The sequence below is a fragment of the Hippoglossus hippoglossus genome, chromosome 1 (genome assembly GCF_009819705.1).
Source record: "Hippoglossus hippoglossus isolate fHipHip1 chromosome 1, fHipHip1.pri, whole genome shotgun sequence".
Lineage (NCBI taxonomy): Eukaryota > Metazoa > Chordata > Actinopteri > Pleuronectiformes > Pleuronectidae > Hippoglossus > Hippoglossus hippoglossus.
This window is the reverse complement of record NC_047151.1, coordinates 24,291,194-24,311,099: the sequence shown is the minus strand read 5'-3', so window position 1 is coordinate 24,311,099 and position 19,906 is coordinate 24,291,194. Positions and strand designations below refer to the sequence as shown.

The following is a 19,906-nucleotide window of genomic DNA, read 5'->3' as shown; positions in this document are numbered from 1 at the left end:
CATCTAATAGTGTAATGTGTGTGTGTGTGTGCGTGTACGTGTCAGAGTGGAGTTTCCCAGTGCACATGTCGAAGCACTTTGGCTCCTGCTCTCACACGTTTGAGACATCACGGTGAGTCCAGGCGCACACGATTCAAGGACTTCCCTTGAGAAGTTTGGACCACGTGACACCTCGTCTCTTCCCTTTTTTCAATGCTTTATTTATCTAATCTGGTCTTTGCCTCCTATTTTGCTGACATCTCATTCTCTCTCTGTCGACTCAGAAACGACCCATCCTAGTTTTTATTCTTTTCACTACACTTTTTCTTGTTTGAGAATGTACTTTGATGAAATGCGGTGAAGCTACCCGGGCCTGGATCGAACACGAGTTAACCGTCTGCTGGCAGCGGCTCCACGTTTCCTCCGCAGACACGAGTAAGATACTGATCTTCACATCGCTTCTTTGGCGAGCAAGCGTTTGAGCTTATGTCCAAACACATCTCAAACTATTAGAGATGCTCCGATACCGACGCCAGCATCAGAAATACCTCTGATGCTGCAGAAAATGAGAATCTGAGAATCTATGCACTATTTATCTTAATTGAATACAAATAAATCTGGTGCAAAACTCTATAACAATGTGAAAATCTCCCTCATGTCACTTTTTGTACACTGTTGAGAGCTAAATGGGGCAAAACGAGAAAACACCATGTCCCTGCAGGGAGATCGTTTCAGCTGATGTCCATGGAATCACTTTTCATGATCAGGATTCTAGTGTTTACTCTGTCCTGTTTCCAACTAGTGTCACAACTCCCACAAAACAGAGCCCGACCAGTACTGGATGATTTGGGTCCGACGCCAATACTAACATTAGAGAGTAAAGATTTCAGTCGTTATCAAAGAAAGAAACGTAACCGAGGCTTCAGCCAACTCATAAATCAGTTGGGCTCCACTACAAAACTGACAGAATCACTTTGCATAAGCCAATTATTATCATTATCATCAATTTTATTAGAGAAAATGGTTAAACGATTATAAAATTGACTTGATAAGAGGCAGTGTTTTCCTTTTCCCCTCCTCTCGACATATGATCCGGGATATGGACAGTATTTCCCTATCTTACTGCCAGAGGAGTGTCAGTATTGCCTGCTGGTCGCTATGGAAATATCCTATGGAAATGGAGCAGGAAAAGATTTGTGTGTGTGTGTGTTACCTGGGACATCTGTGGGCGCAGGTTGATCTCCCTCAGATTGACGGCCTGTGGCAGCAGGTTGTTAAGCAACTGGCAGAGCAGCACGCCATCTCTCAGAGCCTGAGCCAGGTCACACACCTGACACACGCACACAAACACACACACGCGCATTAAATCAAATCACATTCAGAAACAAGGACAGGATGTGTGTTCACATGCAGAATGTGTGTATGCATGTGTGGCACAGCTGATCTACCTGTGCACCCTCCCATGTGACCCGGTGGTTCTCGGGAAGGACTCGGCAGTCGATCAGCCACATCGCACACTGCCGCCACAACTCCATCTTCCTTCTCTGAGCGACACACTGACAGGAGGCAAGACGCTGTTAAATAAAGTCCTCACAAACACAGAATTCAGGAACCACTGATCGCTTTTGCTCTCAACAACACAACGCAGCAGTGAATCAGTCAGGTTGTGAGCGAGCCTTCTCCTGACAATCGTTTAGCTTCAAGCCAAGAGCCTTCTTTAGAGTTTACATAAATAGAAATGAGATTATTTCACTATCTGAGATCACGCATGAGGAAGCAGCTTTCACACATGTGAAGAAACTCTGCATCTAACTTTGGCTCAGTGTAACGCCTCCTCTTTTTCTTCGTAAACTCAAATCTGCACATAGAAAATGATCAAACCATCATAAAATCATTTGGCCTACAGGAACACTGAGTGGCCACGCTCTTCGTTCCTTCAGTAGAACTTTGCGGCCTTCTTGTAACCCGGTAAAACAAGAAATAAAAAGCCACTTCTGTGCCATAAAGCTGTAAGTTTCTGATTACAAATCAATGCCGGATGATATTACAGTTAGGTCTCACCTTCAGAATGTTCTCTTGGCAGTTCTATGTCTTCGTTCTCGATGTTCACCTCCCCGTCTTCCTTTCATCGTCTCATGTTCAGCTCTCGCTCTCTGCCTTCTTTCTTCCGTGGTGGGTGTTCTGCAGAGCTGCACTGTGTTGATGGCTTTTAACTTCGGCCCGCAACTTCCTTTTTCCTCTGACGCACCCTCACACTCGCATTCACACTCACAGATGCGCGCACACACACACACACAAAGTTGGTGTTGCCATGAGTGGCACAAAGTGATAAAACCCAGTGTGCTCTGAAAGTGAGATGGTGGGTAATTGTATACATGAGATAAGACAGAATAGCAGTGAGTGTGACTATAGTACAGAGCACAAGATAATTAAATTAATGTGTTAAAGTCGACCACAAGATTGTTTAACAGCCCAAAACCACATTTAGATCTTATTTGAGGTGATTAGTCTGCATAGATACTGTTTTTGTTTTTTTTTTGCAAAAATGTTTTATCCACTTTTATGGTTTTAAAAATGCTGTAAGCTCAAAGAAGAGACTATTTACAGCAAATGTAGGACATTAGGTTATATTAAAATTATGTATGGATTTACCAATAACAATATTACAGAGTAAAGTTCTGATACTGATGTATCAGCCAATTTATATCATATAAATGTATATTATATATTATTATTTTATCTCTTGCAATTTTTATTCATTAAAAGGCGATTTCTACTTTTTACTGTGTATTTATCATTTTCTTTTCACCTTTTATTTTACTTGTTTATTTATTGTTATTGTCATATTACTGCTTTTATGCGTTCAACAGCTTGATATTTATTCATCTAATTTAAACACTACCTTGTTTCCGACCCCCCACTACCTTGTCCCATTACATCCTGCTGATTATTTATCTGATATTTACTTTTCTTGCTTTGCTGTCAGCACTTTGTAAACTCAGTTATTAAAAAGTGCTATATAAATAAAGTTAATTATTATTATTTTATTCCAGCCCGGTAATTGCACACTTTCTGTAAACACATGCTGAGTGTTTGGTCTGTTTACCGAACCTTTCTGTGTAAAATTGGCAGACCTGTTTCACTTTCTGTTTAAACACCAGGTGTCAGTCTAACCCACATCACCATTATCCCTGCAGAGAGTGTTTCTCCTGTCACACCACCTGTACAGGCAGACAGTTTGAAACACACACCACAGTGCATGCATGCCTGTCTCTGACTTGACATGTTGACAGCTGCCTAACAGTCTTACATTTTCACATCTCTCTCCCTCCCCCCCCGGCTTGTTTTTCTGAGCTCCATCCCTCCCTCATGTCGTGCCTCAACCTGCGCTCTCCGCCTCCCGAGACCTCATGCTAATTCCCGCGCTGTGATTTGCCGTCTTCTGCAGGGGACTGGGAGCCCACTGAGGTATCTGATTGGCTTTGTGAGTGACCCAGCAGGTTTGAGGGGGCGCGGGCTTCCACTGCCACAAAGACCAAGAGATAGAGTTAATGACAGAGGCCGCAAGTTAGAGGAGAGCAGCTGCAAAGCAAGAATGCAAACGGGGAGAGAGGAAGAACAGAGACGTGTTAAAAATATAGAAATATAACGAGGAGAAAGAGAGAAGTTAAAGTCCCGGAGGGCCTCGTGGAGCCTTTACACAGGTAGGTGTTACATACTGTTGCTGCTGCTGTGCAAACAGTCGGGTTTCTCGAATCCGACTTCTCTTTCAATTGTACTTTTCTCACAAACTTGTGCACAAAAAACATGTACAAGCATGTGTGTGTGTGTGTGAGTGAGAGTTTGAATCTGTGCTGGTATGTGATCTGTGATTCTTCTCCCTTTGCTGTTCAGACATGAATAATCGCTCCATCGCCTGGTGGCTGAGACAGATCGACCTGCCCCAGTACACCAGGACGCTAGAAAGTGAATATTATGGTCTTGAGGTACGTGAATGTTTAAAATCTTCTTGTGCTTGTGTGTAGTGGTCGATATCTCTTTCATTTGTCCTGCGCTTCTATCCTCACAACCCTCGATGCCTCTCGTTCATTTGCTCTCCCTGTCTCTCTGCAGGGTTTGTTGAATGTGACTGACGTAGAGCTGAGGGAAGCAGGGGTCGAGGACGCAACACACCGAGAAACCATCATCAACCAGCTTTTAAGACACAGACAGAGACTGGACCCGTGCTCTAGTGAGACACACACCAGCCACACATGCACGCACACTAAGGCCACGGGACAACTTTATTTTCTGAACAGTTTGTCCTATCGATCATATAATTCTGTGTCACGTGCGAGGCTGGATTACCAAGCAGTCAAATCCAACATCCAGGCCCCTGAGCTACAGGAAGCTCACTTTTTGTCTGTGCTCATGCAATTGAGAAATTCCTCAGAAATATGTTGAAGCAAAATACAATATCAGCAGAAAGGAGCCCTAAAGCAGGTTATGCTTTGTTTACTTCATCTTAGGGGGGGGGGGGGGCATAGTTTTCATCCTTTCAATATTTCAGTTTTGTGCTTTTACTGCACATTTCGTAAGTCTAAAGCTTTTATGTTAATTCAAATGACCACACAGCAAATGTTATGTGTGGGCATTAATCAGCACTGCACAGAGAGCAGGAGAAACTTTTACGGATTCGCAAGTTAATATATTTGCACTCTCATAATATATAGTTTATTTATTATTCAGGGCTGGGTATGGTTTATCATAAATATTGGTTAGAAATAACAAAGTAATATTTATTTTAACCCTTACTTTAGGAATACTTAATATGTTACTTCTAGAAAAAGGCACATGTTTCCACTAAACCTTATTTCTTAAAATTTAAATATATGTTGAATGTCATCTTTCCATCTGGATGATACAGACTCATGTGGTATAGGAAATACTTAGAAATATTGTGATATGGATTTTAATCATATCACCCAATCACTACATACTGTGTCATACACGTGGATGATTGTCGGCTTCATTCTGTGTTTTTATCTACAGCAGATGCTCATTTTGGATCTAAGCTCATTCAAGTTGTTCAACTAAAATATTTTTCTGTGTAGTGATGTTTGTGAACAAAGCCAAAAGATAATATCGCATCTTTTGATCATGCATTAACATTTCAACTTGTACTGACGTGTCCCTGTTGAAAACAACGTAAATAAAGATGGACGACTACTCTTCACTTCCTGCCACTGTGCAAAACTTTGGCCAAAATATAAAGATTGCTGCCATCTTGTTCTGGTGACGTGATTTTGGAGCCAGTCACAACATCCACCAACATGGAGGGCATCAGGTTTTTGACATTACTGCAGCCAGCCACCAGGGGGTAATTTAGCTGTTTTGGCTTCACTTTTTGGAGCTGTCATGTCGTCCATCTTTATAAACAGTTCATGCTTGAGATAATTCATGCTCAGCTTGACAAGTTTATCAGGTCAAAACATGGCTATCATTATTATTTATTTGGGGTGTTTGCTTTGTGATTGGTTCGGCTACGCTTCATTAGATAACGAGGCTCTTTCCTAAAGTAATAAAATCAACCTGAACCTATAAAGCTCACAGGTGAAATTGTTAGATCTTGTTTGTTTCATCTTTAGTAAAGCATGTAAACATATTTCCATAATGTTGAGCTATGTCTTCACATCTGTCCCCTCAGCTGTGCAGGTCCGGGAGCGCAGGGTGAGCAGAAAGTACTCCCTGGGATCGTCCATGGACCTGGTGAGACCACGGAGGGGGACACCTGATCCCCTCAGAGCACAATTTCCCTTTCCCTTTTGGACAATGCAAGCTTCAGCTCTGGGAGCCGCACTATATTGTTCTGTGCCTTGTCCCGCAGGTGAAGCCTGGGAAGGATCTTTTCCGTCACAGTGTTCTACCCCGCCTCCAACGTGCCGACAAGAAACACCGCCTGTCCGCCTCCTGCTCGCAGCTCCGCCCGCTGAATGAGGACAACGCTCAGATCAGTGAGACGGAGCGCTGTCAGGACAGCAAACGCAGGTAAGCCGACCCCCTGTGTGTGTGTTGAGTGTGTGTCTGTGAAAGTGTTAGATAGCAGCCATGTGTGTGTGTGTGTGTGTGTGTGTGTGTGAGAGAGAGAGAGAGATCAAATTTCTCCAGAGAGTCCACTCATGTTTGGCTAATAATTAACCGGTGCCTTGTAAAATCTGTCAGACTTTATGAGCTGAAGTAGTTGTAGCAGTGGTTTTAAACTGTGAATAGGCTGAGACCTAATGAGAGAAAAACTTTTATTAAAATGAAACATCATGATCTTACTTCATCAATGAGGAACACAGCAGCTTTCCGGTGACTAACAATATAAACAACACACCTCGGGAAATTTTGGCCACACTTCACTCCAGGGAGAAGTCAATGGTTTTGGCTTTGTGTCGATTTAGTTTTGGTCTGAGATACACACATGTAAGATTTCCCCACCTCAGAATAAAGTGAAAGTGACTGGGGCTCAGTTTCAGGTGCTGCGAACGTTTACAGCAACTTGTCTTTCAACAAACCATGTTCCAGTTACTCTGAATGATCCGCAGACATCACTGTGAACAGCTTTTACAGGAACTATGGACAAAAGTCTGAATAAAGAGTATCACAGCTGTAACTTGTCAGTGTTGTACGAAGCACAAACTAACGTCCATTCACTTCTATTGTTGTGAGGCGGCCGCAGAAGTCTCAAAGGTGACTGTTTCATAATCTAAGCAAATAGAACCAAACCCACCTGCATGGTCAGATAATGTAAACAGAGAATTTCAAACACAGGGAGAACTTCCACTTTCACAACCAGTGTTTATGGTGTTAAAAATTAACTTTCTTTATCTTTTTGATTACTTTTTCAATTAATGGTTTAAATTTTAAACAATATCCAACACCCTTTTGATAATTACCTATAAGGAGGTTATGTTTTCACCCCTGTCCCCCCTGGGAAGGTATGCACCCTGCTGTGTGCCATTCTTGGTTTCTTTGTTAGTATGATTGTGCAAAAACTACGAAACTGAATTTCCGGCGGACGTGGCGGAGGGATGGTGCCTGGGCCTTGGGAGGAACCTGTTCAATTCTGGTGCAGATACAGATTAAGGTGTGGATCCTGGAAATCTTTTTATCAACTATACTTTATGACAAATAACTTAATTAAGTTATAAAAGCACTTCCTTCTTCATTTCCCCCTCTTTTATGAGTTAAGAAATAGATCATTTACTGGAATCAGATGTGACTGATTCACCCTGAGTGTCTGGAGGAGAGGAATCGCAGCTCGTTCCTTCCTCCAGAGGAACTCGTGCTTTAACTCTCTTAACTCTGCAATATTCATTCTGTCCAGTCACTCTACATACTCTCACACTGCACATATTTCTATTGTATATATTAGACTTGCCATTCATAGTTTATATTCCTTACTCTTAAGTATTATTATCCTTACATTTAAGTATTGCATGTTAGTTATTACTTACTCTTGCTTATTTAATATTGCATCTTATCCTATTTTATCTAATCTTAATCTGAATATTTGTATTTTCTGATAGTAAAATTAACATATGTGTGTTTTAGACTGGAGGTCAGACACTAATCTAAATATACTGTGGAAATACATTTTATTTTTTTACATTTACCTGATATATAATACAATATAAACAAATCAATAACTTATTATAGGAAATAAGTGTCAGATGTGTTGATAATAAAGAACCTGTTCAGTTTTGGTTGCAGTTACAGATTAAGATGTGGATCCCTGGAATCTTTAACCAACTATAATTAATGACAAATAACTAATTTAGGTTATAAAACCACTTCCTTTCTTTCCTGAGTGATTCATTGTTTGAACCCAAACATTTACTGATATTGATGAAAGTATTTTTTTACATTTACATGATAACACAATATAAAGACATATTTTATACAAATGTGTGTAGATAACAGAGACAGCTGGAGTTTGCAGAGAGTGATTTACCATCACATACCTCCGTGCCGCCGCTAGTCCTGCGGCCAGGTGATGTGTCGGTATCCGAGGAATGTGAGTCAGATAGCGGGGTGTTTCAGCTGCGGAGCCCGGGGCGGGTGGAGCAGACGGAGGCGGAGGAGGAGGAGGTGAACACGGGCTTGTTGGAGCTTGTCTGATCGCAGAAGAGGAGGAGGAGGAGGGTTGAGAGGGAGGAGAGAGAGAGAGGACCGGAGAGGAGAAGCTCCGTCGGTTTCCCCCCCGGTTGTTGTTGTTGTTGTTGTAGTTTTACTTTTGGACCACAAGCCGTAAAACATGTCGGACGCGGCGCGGCGCTGAGGCGGACACACAGGTAGGACCGAGCCGGGTTCGAGCCCGGACACGCTCGTCAATCAACGCGAGATCTTGTCGCGACACTTTGTAAAAACTTCTTCTTCTGATCTCGCTCCCTGCTGCTTTGGAACTCTCAAACAAATCTGAACAGATCCTCAAAGTGTCCACTTCTTGCTAACTTCGTGGACTTTGGACGCACGTGTCAGGACAGTTTAGCCTTTAGCTCGAGTTTAAGTTTAATGTGTGGAACTGTATTTCACAACAGTGTCTCTGCAGCACAGGTGATATCTCTGCTTTGAGCTGCGGGGCCAACGCCCCTCACACAGGAGGTAGCTCCCCTTAGCTCGGAGCTAACCCCACCTGGGATCTGTCTGTGGTCGGTGTGTCGGTCCTGTGTGTCTGTGCTGGGGCCCCTGAGTCCTGCACAGCTGCCACCATCTCTCCATTTTACTAGGGTTCGCCTTCTTAACTTGAAAGGGATAGTTCACAGAGAAGTGAAAACCCACTCATTACCGACTATCCACTGTGCCGATGGAGTGTTTGAGTCCACAACACACTTCTGGGGTCGCAGGGGTTAAACAGCGTTGCAGGCGAAATCCAATTCAATTGAAGTGAATGGTGACCACTTCTTCAAACTTACAATAACAACAGAAAAAAAATAACGTAAAATGCCTCCTTACTGCTCCTGTGGTGTCATCCAAGTGTCCGGAAGCACCGACGTTCAAATTCAACTCGAAACGTCGTCATTTACGTGTTTTTTTTTTTAGCTTAGGATATCAAAGGGCCCCGGTTCGAACTCCCCATTGGAACTGGCAGTTTATTGGGTAGCCAAAAGTAGTGCAGTCGACAGTCCTGCGATAAATCCTACCGTCATGAACGCTAGAAGGTTTATGACCCTTGAATGGAAGTTATGCTTTCGCCCACTTGTTGATTGGTTTGATTTTCAGCAGGATTGTGCAAAAAAAACTACTGAACGTGTATCCACGAAATTTGGGAGAAGGATGAGACCTGGGCCAAAAGAGAAGTCCTCAAATTTCCGTGCGAATCATTTTTAATTTAACATTGTGATGGTGATTTCCCAGGAAGTGAGGGGACTGATATTTATGAGTGTTTGACATTTGGGTTCAGCTCGACTGACTTTTAGGGGACTGTTGGGCCTTGGTGGAGGTTTGTGCTCCACTGGGGGCCGTTCTTGGTTTGTTAACTTGTTTGTTCGTAGGATTATGCAAAAACTACTTGATCCGAATTTCCACCCGTCATGGTGGAGGGATGGGACCTGAGGAGAACCCATTCAGTTTTGGTATAGATGCAGATTAAGGCGTAAATCTTGGAATCTTTTCTATCTTTAATTATGTTATATGACAAATAAGTTATTCATGCCTCTTCTTTTTCTTTTATATCTCTACTCTAAGAGCAATCCTGTGTAAGACTGCTCAGCCTTGGTGGAGTTAAGTGCTGCACTCAGCGCCAGTTGATTGATTTTATTATTTAATTCAATTGTCAAAAGGTGTTGATTCAGCTGTGTGATCATTTTTGCAGGATGTAGCTTGTTCTGCACTTAAACTTTGCAACAGAGCGAGAGGTGTTGGTTTTTCCTTTTTGATAAATGGAGTGGACAAAAATAATACAAGCACCAAACTGGACATTCTAGCCTGTTTGAAGTTGGGGTTTATTGCCGTACTGCGAGGTAAGACTAGGATTAGCTAGGTGTTCCTAATAAACTGCAAACTGAGTGTATATCAATGAGTTTGGACAAACAATTGGAGGCACGTGTCAATATAAGGCAATACAGTTTTTAATAGGCTGGTTTTCTAGATACTTAGTGATGGGTTACATGACGAGTTAGGTAAGGAAAACAACTTGAAATAATCAGTGGATTCAATGTATTTTATTTGAATTATTAGTTAATTAATAGAAACTTAATTTGTACTATTTAGATAAATGATAAGTAAGTGATTTTTCAGGCCATGACCCGTTATGAGCTTCTCAGCTTCTCATCTTTAGGCTCTGTCCTGCTCACCAGACATAACAGTTCGGATACAACCTGGGGCTGCAGGAGATTGTAGTGGGCCTTTTTCACAATTTTATAGACCAAATTATTTATCAGATAACCCAGAAAACTTTTTAAAGAAAAGCAAGACTCGTGTTAATGTTGGTTTTAAAAACCCAATAATCGAAGTGTGAAAAGTCGACCCTGTCTCTCCAGGTCCTGTTCTGGGTCAGTGAGCACGGCTGCAGCTTCCGTACTAATGAGCACACTGAGGTCACATCCTTTTCTCTGTGAGTTTCATAGTTTGAACAACCGTGTGGGACTTGGTTTGCATTTATTAGATTGGTTCCACTATCGTTAGACTTTGCATGATAAAAATATGATAAACAAGTATTTTTGAAGTATAAAAGTCTCTTATAGTTTCAAGAACGAAGTATAATTTTATCGATAAACAATTTTCATGTAGAAATGTACACGTATGTAAGCATCTTTATGTATAAACAAATCTTTTCTGTATTTTTTTATTCAGTAAAATAAAAGCGCTTGTATCGGCACATATCTGCAAACACAAATGTCGATACAGATTTGCCTGTGTGATTTTTATTTATCCGTTGGTCTCTAGTAGAGAAGGAGTTTAATCTAACAGTAACACAAACTGCAGCCTCCAAAACAACAAATAACATGGAATCGCCTCCTTTCTGAAACAGTTTCAACCCAACCTGAATATTCTGACCTTAATGAGCAGACAACTTATTGAAGCTCTGACCTACTGGAGTGAATTAGTCCAATTAGAACCTAATACACTCATGTACAAGCACAACGTGTGTATTTTGTTTCCATGGATGTCAACAGTAATATTGAGGGTCAGAACAAGGCAAACGAGCAGCCTTCACATCTCTGTGGGAGTTATTGAGCTCAGCTCTGTTGCTGAGCTGTGCATGTGTTTGCCTCGTGTTTACAGAGGCAGGAAGGTGGAGGCTCAGGGAGGAAGGAAGAAAGAAAAAAGAGGCAGGCTATTAAAAGTCAGTTGTGTGGTGTTAATGACAGACGCAGACCTTGGCAGTGGTCTCCTGTCCTTGTACCGTTCACGTACAGAGGAAAAACATGACACCATCATCTGCAGCTCCCCTGGGTTTAATTTAGTTCTCTCTTGTTTTCCAGCAAGAGGAGGAGTGTCAGTGCATACCTCAGCCAGCTGAAGGTGAGAGGTTAAACAAACGACCTGTCCCACTCTCACCTGCTCTTTGCAGCTACTTTTTTCCTGCATATTTTATACCCTTAATAGCCAAGCTAGTACAAAATGTGAGCACAGAAAACATGCTGTGTGTGTGTGTGTGTGTGTGTGTGTGTGTGTGTGTGTGTGTGTGTGTGTGTGTGTGTGTGTGTGTGTGTGTGTGTGTGTGTGTGTGTGTGTGTGTGTGTGTGTGTGTGTGTGTGTTCTCTGCAGGTTTTTGGTGGTCGGAGAGAGATGGACTCGTTGAAGAAGGAGCTGGAGGAGGAGTTGAAGCTCAGCACCGAGGACCTGAGGAGCCACGCGTGGTTCCACGGACAACTGGCCCGAGAGGTGCTCAATGGACCACATGCTATTCTCACTGCATTTACACTTAATTAAAACATTCTATACACACAAATTAAAGTAATAGATGGAGTTTACGCTGGGCCTAAGTTATATACAGTACGATGTCGACACAGCTAACCCTGTTATCCTGCTCCCTCGTTTCCAGGCTGCAGAGTCTCTGTTTGGCAGGGACGGAGATTTCCTGGTCCGGGACTCGAGCTCTTCCCCCGGCGACTATGTTCTGAGCTGCCTTTGGAAGAACGGGCCGATGCACTTTAAGATCATACGAGTGGTTCTTCGCCCCAAACAGGTGTGTATGTGTCCCATAGGCTGTATATAAAGATGGATGACCCATCTCAAACATAAGATAAATACGACCCAACATCAGAGACTTTTACGTTAGATTTACTTTTACATGCCTTCAGCACAGTTTTTCGTCAGCACTTGTAACCCAGGTTTTAGTCTGGTCTGTTTCTATTCCTGTGCTCTGACCTTGTTGGGAAGAATGTCGGTAATTATGAATGTGAAGTAAAACAAACAAAAGTACCAAACTCCTGGAATCGCTCCTGAAATGTAATAAACGTCTCTGCCATTGTTCCATATTTTAAGTATGTTCCAAAAACACACTCATACAATTGGAACACACTGAGCATGGAGACCAGTAGTGGAGAATTGGATCAAGCGGGTCGAGTGGTTTGAGAAATATTTATGGACTTTTTGTTCCTTTTTCTTAAATTGTTGTGGCTCTAAGCTACAACCTGTAACAGTAACCTTGCTCGTCTCAGAGGGCTGAAAATATAGATTTTTCCTTAAAGCTTGATATTCAGTGTGTGTGTGTGTGTGTGTGTGTGTGTGTGTGTGTGTGTGTGTGTGTGTGTGTGTGTGTGTGTGTGTGTGTGTGTGTGTGTGTGTGTGTGTGTGTGTGTGTGTGTGTGTGTGTGCGCGCGCCTCCATCTGTGTGACAGGGCTACGCTCGGGAGCTGTTCCAGTTCGAGGAGGATCGCTTTGACAATATTCCCGCTCTGATCCGGTTCTATGTGGGCGGCCGGCGGCCCATCTCCCAGGCCTCAGGTGCGGTGATCTTTCACCCAATCACGCGGACGCTTCCTTTGCGTGTCATCAATGAGCAGAACGCGGACAACCAAAGCATCAGCGGCGGCAGCAGCAGCAGCAGAGGAGCAGGGCGGGAAAAGAACAGTGAGCCCAACAAAAGACGCAGTTTGAGCTCCACCCATGCTGAGTCAATGCAGCTCATCAATCCTCTGTTAAGGTGGGAGGAGTGCAGTGCACGTACACACGCAGAACGATGAATCACACGTCTTCAAACAAATACATGAAGGGCTCATGAACTTTATTTTGTGTTGCAGGACTGGAAGTCAGCCTGCGAACTTAGAGAATGTGGGACGGAGGCCTTCTCTTCAGTCGGCCCAGTCCGACAGCAACCTGCGAACTGGTACATTATTCTGTGAAAATCAAAATTTTTAAATATTGGCTGATAGATCATTAACATATTAAACTCTGAGTCAGTGATGTTAGTATCAGCCTCAAAAGTCCAGTGTTGGTCGGGCTGTGAGGAGCAAGTTTTAATGACTGGCAGCTAGTCTGACACGCCCCCTAAGAAGGCAAAGTAAAGCAATAGCTGAGGACGACATTTCGTACACCCAGTGGAACCAATCACAACAGAGTGGGCCAGCTGGCCAATCAGAGCAGACTGGGCTTTATCAGGAGGGGGGGCCTTAAAGAGACAGGCGCTCAGACCGAGAGTTTCAGACAGAGGCTGAAAAGAGGAGCTGCAGCAATGGACATTTTGAGGAAAGTGATGTGTTTTCTTAACATTAGAGGATTAAACCCTTTCGAGTATTAACCCAAATTGAAACGATGAACCTGAATATGAGCAGTATACGTCTCCTTTAAAGCCGACAGTGACTGGGAGCTTTACAACTCTGTGTGGTTTATTTGTAACCTGGCTGCTGTTACTCTTCTTCAGGTGTTCCACACACCACTCAGTCAGAGGACAACGACCCCGGCCCCATCTCCCCTGTGTTTCGCACAGGCAGCGAACCTCTGCTGAGCCCCCGACCACGACACACACGTCCGTCCCATCCAGGTACGATGCGCACACGAGCACACGTGCATCCTTATTCTATGTAAGCTACACCACTCACACTCATAGTCCCCCTCTCTCTGTGCCTGCAGGTGGTGGTGTAACTCTACGGGGCTCAGACGGGCAGCTGCACCCCAGAGCTCCTCCCAAACCTCTCAGGATCTCTACTGTTTTTGCCAACGCTACGCCTCCTCCACCCTCAGACTCGGACGAAGACCCCTCCGCTTACTACACTGAGCTGGTCATCCAGGTAAGAAAACCCTTTGCCTCTGTTTCTATTTGGGAAAGTGAATGTCGACTGTAAATCCTCCACTGAGAGTTCATACCCTTGCTGTTGTATCAAGGTGCCACTGTCCCAAAGTAAGGGCCACGTGGACAGATTACGTGCGGAGGAGAAGTGGCAGAGCCGCGCCCGCCTCACAGAAACTTCCTTCGGCTTCCTGGAGGCCCAGAAGAATGAGGAATCATCACAGCCAGTGTTTGACGGAGAGCTGCCGAGGAAGGCAGCAGAGGAAGGGGAGGACTGGCATTTTGAACGACCACATGTTTGTATTAATGATCTTTTTTAATTTATTCTTGTGTTCATATTTTTTCTGATGTTCTAAGAAGATATAGATACACAGACAGATTTATTAATCCTGACGTCATTAACACTGTCACAGATTGAGTCGGAGTCAAGTTTCCAGTTGGATAAGTTTGAGTCGCTGCTTTTACCAGAGAACAACCGACCTCTGGAGCCCAGCATCCTGCTGACGCTCAAAGAGCTCTTCAACCGCGCCGATGCCAACACCACCGCTCTGCACATACTCAGCGTCGACTGCCAGGTACAATACAGCTTTTCAATTTAACCAAGACACAAACACACACACAGACACACAATGGATTACATATGGGGAATCAATACACACTTTATTTTGTATTTGTTGTGCCCCAGCCATGTTGGAGCTTATTTAACGAACAGACTTCTCAAGCTTAAAGGTTAAAGAGTTTTTTTACCTAATTTTTAAGTCTAAAAACTTTACTTTTATTTGCCCTGGTATATACTTTTGTGATATCAGCAAACTCCACAAACAAAAGTCCCAAATACTGAGAGTAGCTTTGATAATCCTGCAGCAAACTGGCTGTAAAACGTGACTGACCACTCGTTCATTGTGGTGATAATGCAGGTAGCGCGGATCGTTGGGGTGACAGATGAGCAGAAGAGGCTCATGGGAGTTGAATCAGGGCTGGAGCTCGTCACTCTGCCACATGGACACCAGCTACGACAGGACCTGTTAGAAAGGTTCGTGCAGCTGACACTTAAAATACATGTATGACAGTGGATGGATTCATAAATACTGTATCTTAAAGGGTTTTTCACTAAAATTTACAAACATTTTCCTCACTTCTGTGTCAAGCCATTAAGATATCTTTGCTTTATTCGTCCCACAGGTTTTAAGTTATTCATCTCTGATTATCAGTGTAACTTCAAAACAATGTATGGAAATTGGATTTCATTTCTGGTGCAGAAATCATTAGAAAGTCAATTTGAAAGTGACACCTTTTCCAGAATCAGTGTCACTGGAAGGGAACTCTTTATTTGTGGATAAGAAAGAATAAAATCCAATTTTATCGTCCACTAGAGTCAAAAATTGTTTTCAGCTCATCAAAACAAATGCAGGAAAAGAGCAGGTGACACAAAGGGACAGGTAACATAAAGAAGACCAAAGTCTTGAGTACACAACAGTACACAAGTAAAATACCAGGTAAAATACCTTCTGCATTACTCTGCCAAGGCCCAACAGTCCCATTTTGAAACCATGTTTGGATTCACTGATTACAGATTTTTATTCTGATTTACACCAAATTGTTCTTCGTCATAGGCAAACAGGCAATTCCTAAATATCCCTGATTTCTTTCCTTAAAATGTATGTATTATACACTGAGAAATCAGCAAAAATGCCCCAAAACACCCCATCTTGCAATGTTACAATACAAATCCTGGATCTGTCCCCTGTCTTCATATCGGTATTTTGTAAGTTAGCTCAGGTTTTCGTGGTCAGAGTTCGAAACCGGAACCAAGGTTTTATCCAACATTACGAACACATTATTAGCTGTTTGAAAACATAGTCAAGCCGAATCCTCATGTTATCCATCTCTCCTGTTCTTTTAGACATCATCTAATCGCACTGGGAGTCGCAGTGGATGTCCTGGGCTGCACGGGAACCGTGAGCCAAAGGGCAACTGTTTTACATAAATTAATCTCACTGGCTCAGGCGCTGAAAGATCACACCCACAACCTTTACTCCTTCTCGGCCGTGATGAAGGCTCTGGAGATGCCTCAGGTGGAGAAATGATGACAGAGAAATGCTTGTTTTGTCATGTGGAAACTGATTGAAGTTTATTTTAACACGTTTCTGTGTGCACATGTACAGATAGAGCGACTGGAGATGACGTGGCGAGCGCTGCGGAGGAACCACACAGAGAGCGCCGTCTTATTTGAGAAGAAACTCAAGCCCTTCATGAAGTCGCTGAACGAGGGAAACGGTGAGTTGTGGTGTTTGAGACACATCACACAACTTGGGCTTTTTCTTTAGGTTTTACCCCCAAAATTATACTGTGACCCCCTTTTTTAAACTAGATAATGTCGTGCATTGACTCATATGTTTTTCTGTAGACTCTGTAGTTCAGGGCCCCATCGCCGTGCCACACCTCGTTCCTCTGCTGATGACGATGGAGGGCGAGGACCCGGTCGAGAACAGCGACAGGGGCTGTGAGCTTCTCTTTGATGTTCTCCAATCCGCTCGCAGCGCTGCACTACATGCACGAGACTACCAGGAGCACGCACACACTCTGCTCACAGGTACACACATGCACCAAGAACGATGTGCTCTCTTTTCACAGGCAGGAATATCGTAACAATATACCACATCCCATGTCTTTGTTTTCGTGAGACTTGTCTCAACGAGCGTTTTGCACCAAACTGTGCCAACTGGACGTAAATTGAGTGTCACCTGCTCACAAGGAAGTCACTTGTCAACAACAAAATGTTGTGTAAGGCCACTTCTACTACTCCCTTTGAGAGTAAAGGGAAAGATTAAGATCACTACCGCAGAGTTTAAATTCCTGCTTTCAACAATCAGCACAACAATCTGAAATTGAAATATGAATGCTGATAATGACATATTTATGATCTTTAGGAGTTAACAGAGGCAACTGGACTTACAAATGCAAAACAACCACTGAAGATACCATGAATATGTCTTTGAAACTTCAGATTTAAGATATAGTGAACACACTATTGATTAATGAATTAGTATAGTTATTTATTTTAGTTTAATTCAGTAACATAAACCCTAAATCCATTCACATGTAGATAGAGGCAGAGTTTATGTTATGAGTATGAGAAAAAGAAAATCAATGTATCTGTTCTTGCATGAGGTAAAATAAACTTGCTCGGGCAGGAAGTGGAAAAGTCCATCATGTGTGGTGTCTGCTCTCATCACACGTCTGTCACACTGCTCCTCCAGGAGGCTGGGAGCCGGTCCCTGAGCTGCTGGAGGTTTTCCGGACGGAGTTCGCCCTGCGCCTGCTCTGGGGTCTGTCGGGTGCGTCTGCCAGCAGGAAGGAGCGCTACGAGAAGTTTGACAAAATCCTCTGTGTTCTCTCGGATAAACTGGAGCCCGTGGAGATCACCCCACATCAACCCGACACTTTAACCTGACCCCGCAGGTGCCTGCTTCACTGGGTGAAAGGGGACGTCAGCATCGAAAGACAAAAAGATGCTTTTAGTTGAGTTTTGTGTGAAGGTCTGACCTTTGACATCACACAGACGGAAAAGGGAGAAGTTATTTTTTCCTTCACTGGCTGAACTGTTTGTTAAAATTTTGTAAAAAAGTAATAACTGTGTGGACTGACTTTACTGTGAAAAGGACTTTGCTTGATCCATTTTCCTTTTGCAGGAAATCTGACATTGTTTACCCCAAAAATATCTGTTTACTTTTCCAAATGTGCATTTCTGATACTTTATACTTGAGACTCCAATGGACACAGCACGGACATTATTAAAACTGTGTTCAGGAACTGCGGCTCTGTGGAACCACACTGGAAATAGTCTTTTTTTTTTGTCGTTTTTCACATATGACGCAATAAATGAATGTTTACTTTTAGTCATATTTCAATTTTTACATGTTGCATTTCCCATAAACAAGAAACAGAAAAAACACAAGAATTCAGGCTCTTTTTTTTTTCTTAAATCCCAATTTATGACTCCAATGATACAAGGTAATACATATTTTTTTCAGTTTAAAAATGGATTGTAAAATAAAACCCCTTAAATGTGGAGAAAACTTTTACTAGTGCAGGACAGGATGGCACAGAAAGAGAAGTGTAAACTGTTTGTCTTAAACCTGAAGTCTCCAGTCAAAAATCATGTCACGTCTTGTTGCCTCTCTCGAATGTTTGACCTTCACTGTGCAGAGTGACGAGTCGGAGGAATCTCTCTTGTACGTCTCGACACTGGAATCCTTTTCAGTGGAGTGGGAGACATCTTGTGTCGAGCTGTTAAACTTTTGAATTTATAATATTTGCGCATTTATAGATTATAGATCAGCCACAAAGAAGCATTTAGCATTTCACATGTCGTAAAAAACATATCGAGTGTTTCTTTAAACAATCCAAACCACGTTTAAATATTTCTTTACAATTCGTCGCCCTTGGCTGTGACTGAATGAGTCACAGGCTAAATCTCCAAAACTCCCATTTCCTCCCTTTTGAAATCCATCCTGTTCTCACTGGTTCTTTTAAAATGTGTGTTTAAATTAAGTGGCATCTGAGGACTTGGGAAGAGGAGTGCGATGCTGGAGGTCTGAAGGCTCACAATATAAAAACAGGTGGTTTAAACATGGAAAAACAAAAAGAAAAAGTCAGAGCACCACTCGCTCCAACGAGATCCCAGCCACGTTTTGTGCAACACTGGAAAGCGAAACTGAATAATTGCCTACTATCTACCTTTTGAGTTACACCTACTATCAGATTTCATAAGGTCAGTGCTATGTAATGATCTCTGGAGCAGCACTGAGGCCGCGACCTCAAATACAGACAGTTCACAGGAATTATAAAAATGATAAATTCTGTATTTGAACTTTGATCATTTTGTGCTTTTTTTAAATTTCACAAAAACATTCGCAAAGAAGGTTTTTCTTGCAAATGTAGAAGAGAAGCTGGGATATATCATGTCAAGTTAAAAAGGTAGTTTCACGTCTAAAAACAATCTCATGTCCACATACGCACAAAACAGTTTTTGCTTTCTGCAATGAATCCTCTTTTACATATTGGCCAATGAGGAGACCCTTCCTAATGCGCTTTGAATGTAAGAGATGAGTAAAAGTATATTCTGACAATTACTTGAAGTTAAAGCAACACTTTGCATTTACCTTAAAATATTTAAACTAAAATGAGTTTGATGCTTCACTGACTTGGAATGTGGAGAATGTTTCCTCTTCACCCTGAACGTCTGTTCTTTCAACTTTGGTGAGTGGGTACGATCTCCTGTGACAAGTGTGGAACTGACTGAGAGGTAAAGAGTTTAGCTGAACTGTAGATCAGTTAAAAAGTCTTTAAAAAAGTTATTTAAGTTATTAAAAAAACAGAGTTTTCTCTGATATTCAGCCAGGAAACTTTAAAAATTGTGTTTTGTTAGTGGCAGCTCTTCTGTTTCAGGAAGCCGGGGATCATGGGTAATATCCACCATTCAGTTGTGTTTCAGTTCAGCGACTGAGACCCATTAATAACTCGAACACGAATCCCAACAGAAGTAGTCACCATGTGTAGCTGCAGAGGGCGCTGTTGCTCGGTACAAGCTACATAGTGTTGCTTTAATTTGTCACATGTTTGACTTGGGACCGCCCTCTTTGTGTTTTGCGAGTGTGCTCAGCTGCTGCGACAGTAACACAAAGAATGAATTTCTCATTGAAAACGCAGTCCAATCAGGAGGCT

At 42.6% G+C, this 19,906-nt stretch overlaps 2 protein-coding genes and 1 long non-coding RNA gene across 7 annotated transcripts in view; 1 reads left to right on the top strand and 2 right to left on the bottom strand.

Moving 5' to 3' along the window:
* The window catches only part of LOC117770274 (proto-oncogene vav-like), a 14,602-nt gene extending 12,283 nt beyond the window's left edge, over positions 1-2,319 (bottom strand). The window contains exons 1-3 of one of the 2 annotated variants that reach the window (XM_034599542.1): positions 2,041-2,319; positions 1,428-1,535; positions 1,193-1,309 (exon numbers count right to left, since the gene is read on the bottom strand). In XM_034599542.1, coding sequence (XP_034455433.1) covers positions 1,193-1,309; positions 1,428-1,514 — 204 coding nt within the window. In that variant the 5' untranslated portion in view covers positions 1,515-1,535; positions 2,041-2,319. The remainder of the gene's footprint in view (positions 1-1,192; positions 1,310-1,427; positions 1,536-2,040) is intronic. The other variant, XM_034599530.1, reaches the window with a different exon arrangement.
* Positions 2,320-3,463: 1,144 nt separating this feature from the next.
* Positions 3,464-18,481, top strand: sh2d3a (SH2 domain containing 3A). Of its 4 annotated transcripts, XM_034599485.1 has the most exons (19): positions 3,464-3,683; positions 3,874-3,965; positions 4,093-4,210; positions 5,666-5,727; positions 5,846-6,006; positions 11,430-11,469; positions 11,716-11,832; positions 11,993-12,136; positions 12,792-13,096; positions 13,194-13,279; positions 13,814-13,933; positions 14,023-14,180; positions 14,275-14,475; positions 14,593-14,754; positions 15,097-15,212; positions 16,083-16,254; positions 16,345-16,456; positions 16,587-16,772; positions 17,440-18,481. In XM_034599485.1, the coding sequence occupies exons 2-19, from the start codon at positions 3,876-3,878 to the stop codon at positions 17,631-17,633; spliced, it is 2,544 nt and encodes an 847-aa protein (XP_034455376.1). In that variant the 5' UTR covers positions 3,464-3,683; positions 3,874-3,875; the 3' UTR covers positions 17,634-18,481. The 4 variants fall into 4 exon arrangements, with proteins under 4 accessions (XP_034455376.1, XP_034455385.1, XP_034455395.1 ...); XM_034599494.1 differs by lacking the exons at positions 3,464-3,683; positions 3,874-3,965; positions 4,093-4,210; positions 5,666-5,727; positions 5,846-6,006 and adding an exon at positions 7,020-7,090 and having other exon boundaries at positions 17,440-17,658; XM_034599504.1 differs by lacking the exons at positions 3,464-3,683; positions 3,874-3,965; positions 4,093-4,210; positions 5,666-5,727; positions 5,846-6,006 and adding an exon at positions 8,058-8,296 and having other exon boundaries at positions 11,427-11,469; positions 17,440-17,658.
* LOC117770538 lies at positions 18,150-19,878 on the bottom strand. Its single transcript, XR_004615410.1, has 2 exons — positions 19,692-19,878; positions 18,150-19,587 (listed from the first exon to the last, which is right to left on the bottom strand). It is a non-coding gene; the product is annotated as an uncharacterized LOC117770538 (long non-coding RNA).
* Between the last annotated feature and the right edge of the window lie 28 nt (positions 19,879-19,906).

Excerpts from the sequence above, each read along its gene's own strand:
- sh2d3a (XM_034599485.1), top strand. The coding sequence starts at position 3,876 with ATGAATAATCGCTCCATCGCCTGGTGGCTGAGACAGATCGACCTGCCC. Across the intron at positions 12,137-12,791 it reads TGGTTCTTCGCCCCAAACAG|GGCTACGCTCGGGAGCTGTT; the intron begins GTGTGTATGTGT and ends TCTGTGTGACAG. Across the intron at positions 14,181-14,274 it reads ACACTGAGCTGGTCATCCAG|GTGCCACTGTCCCAAAGTAA; the intron begins GTAAGAAAACCC and ends TGTTGTATCAAG.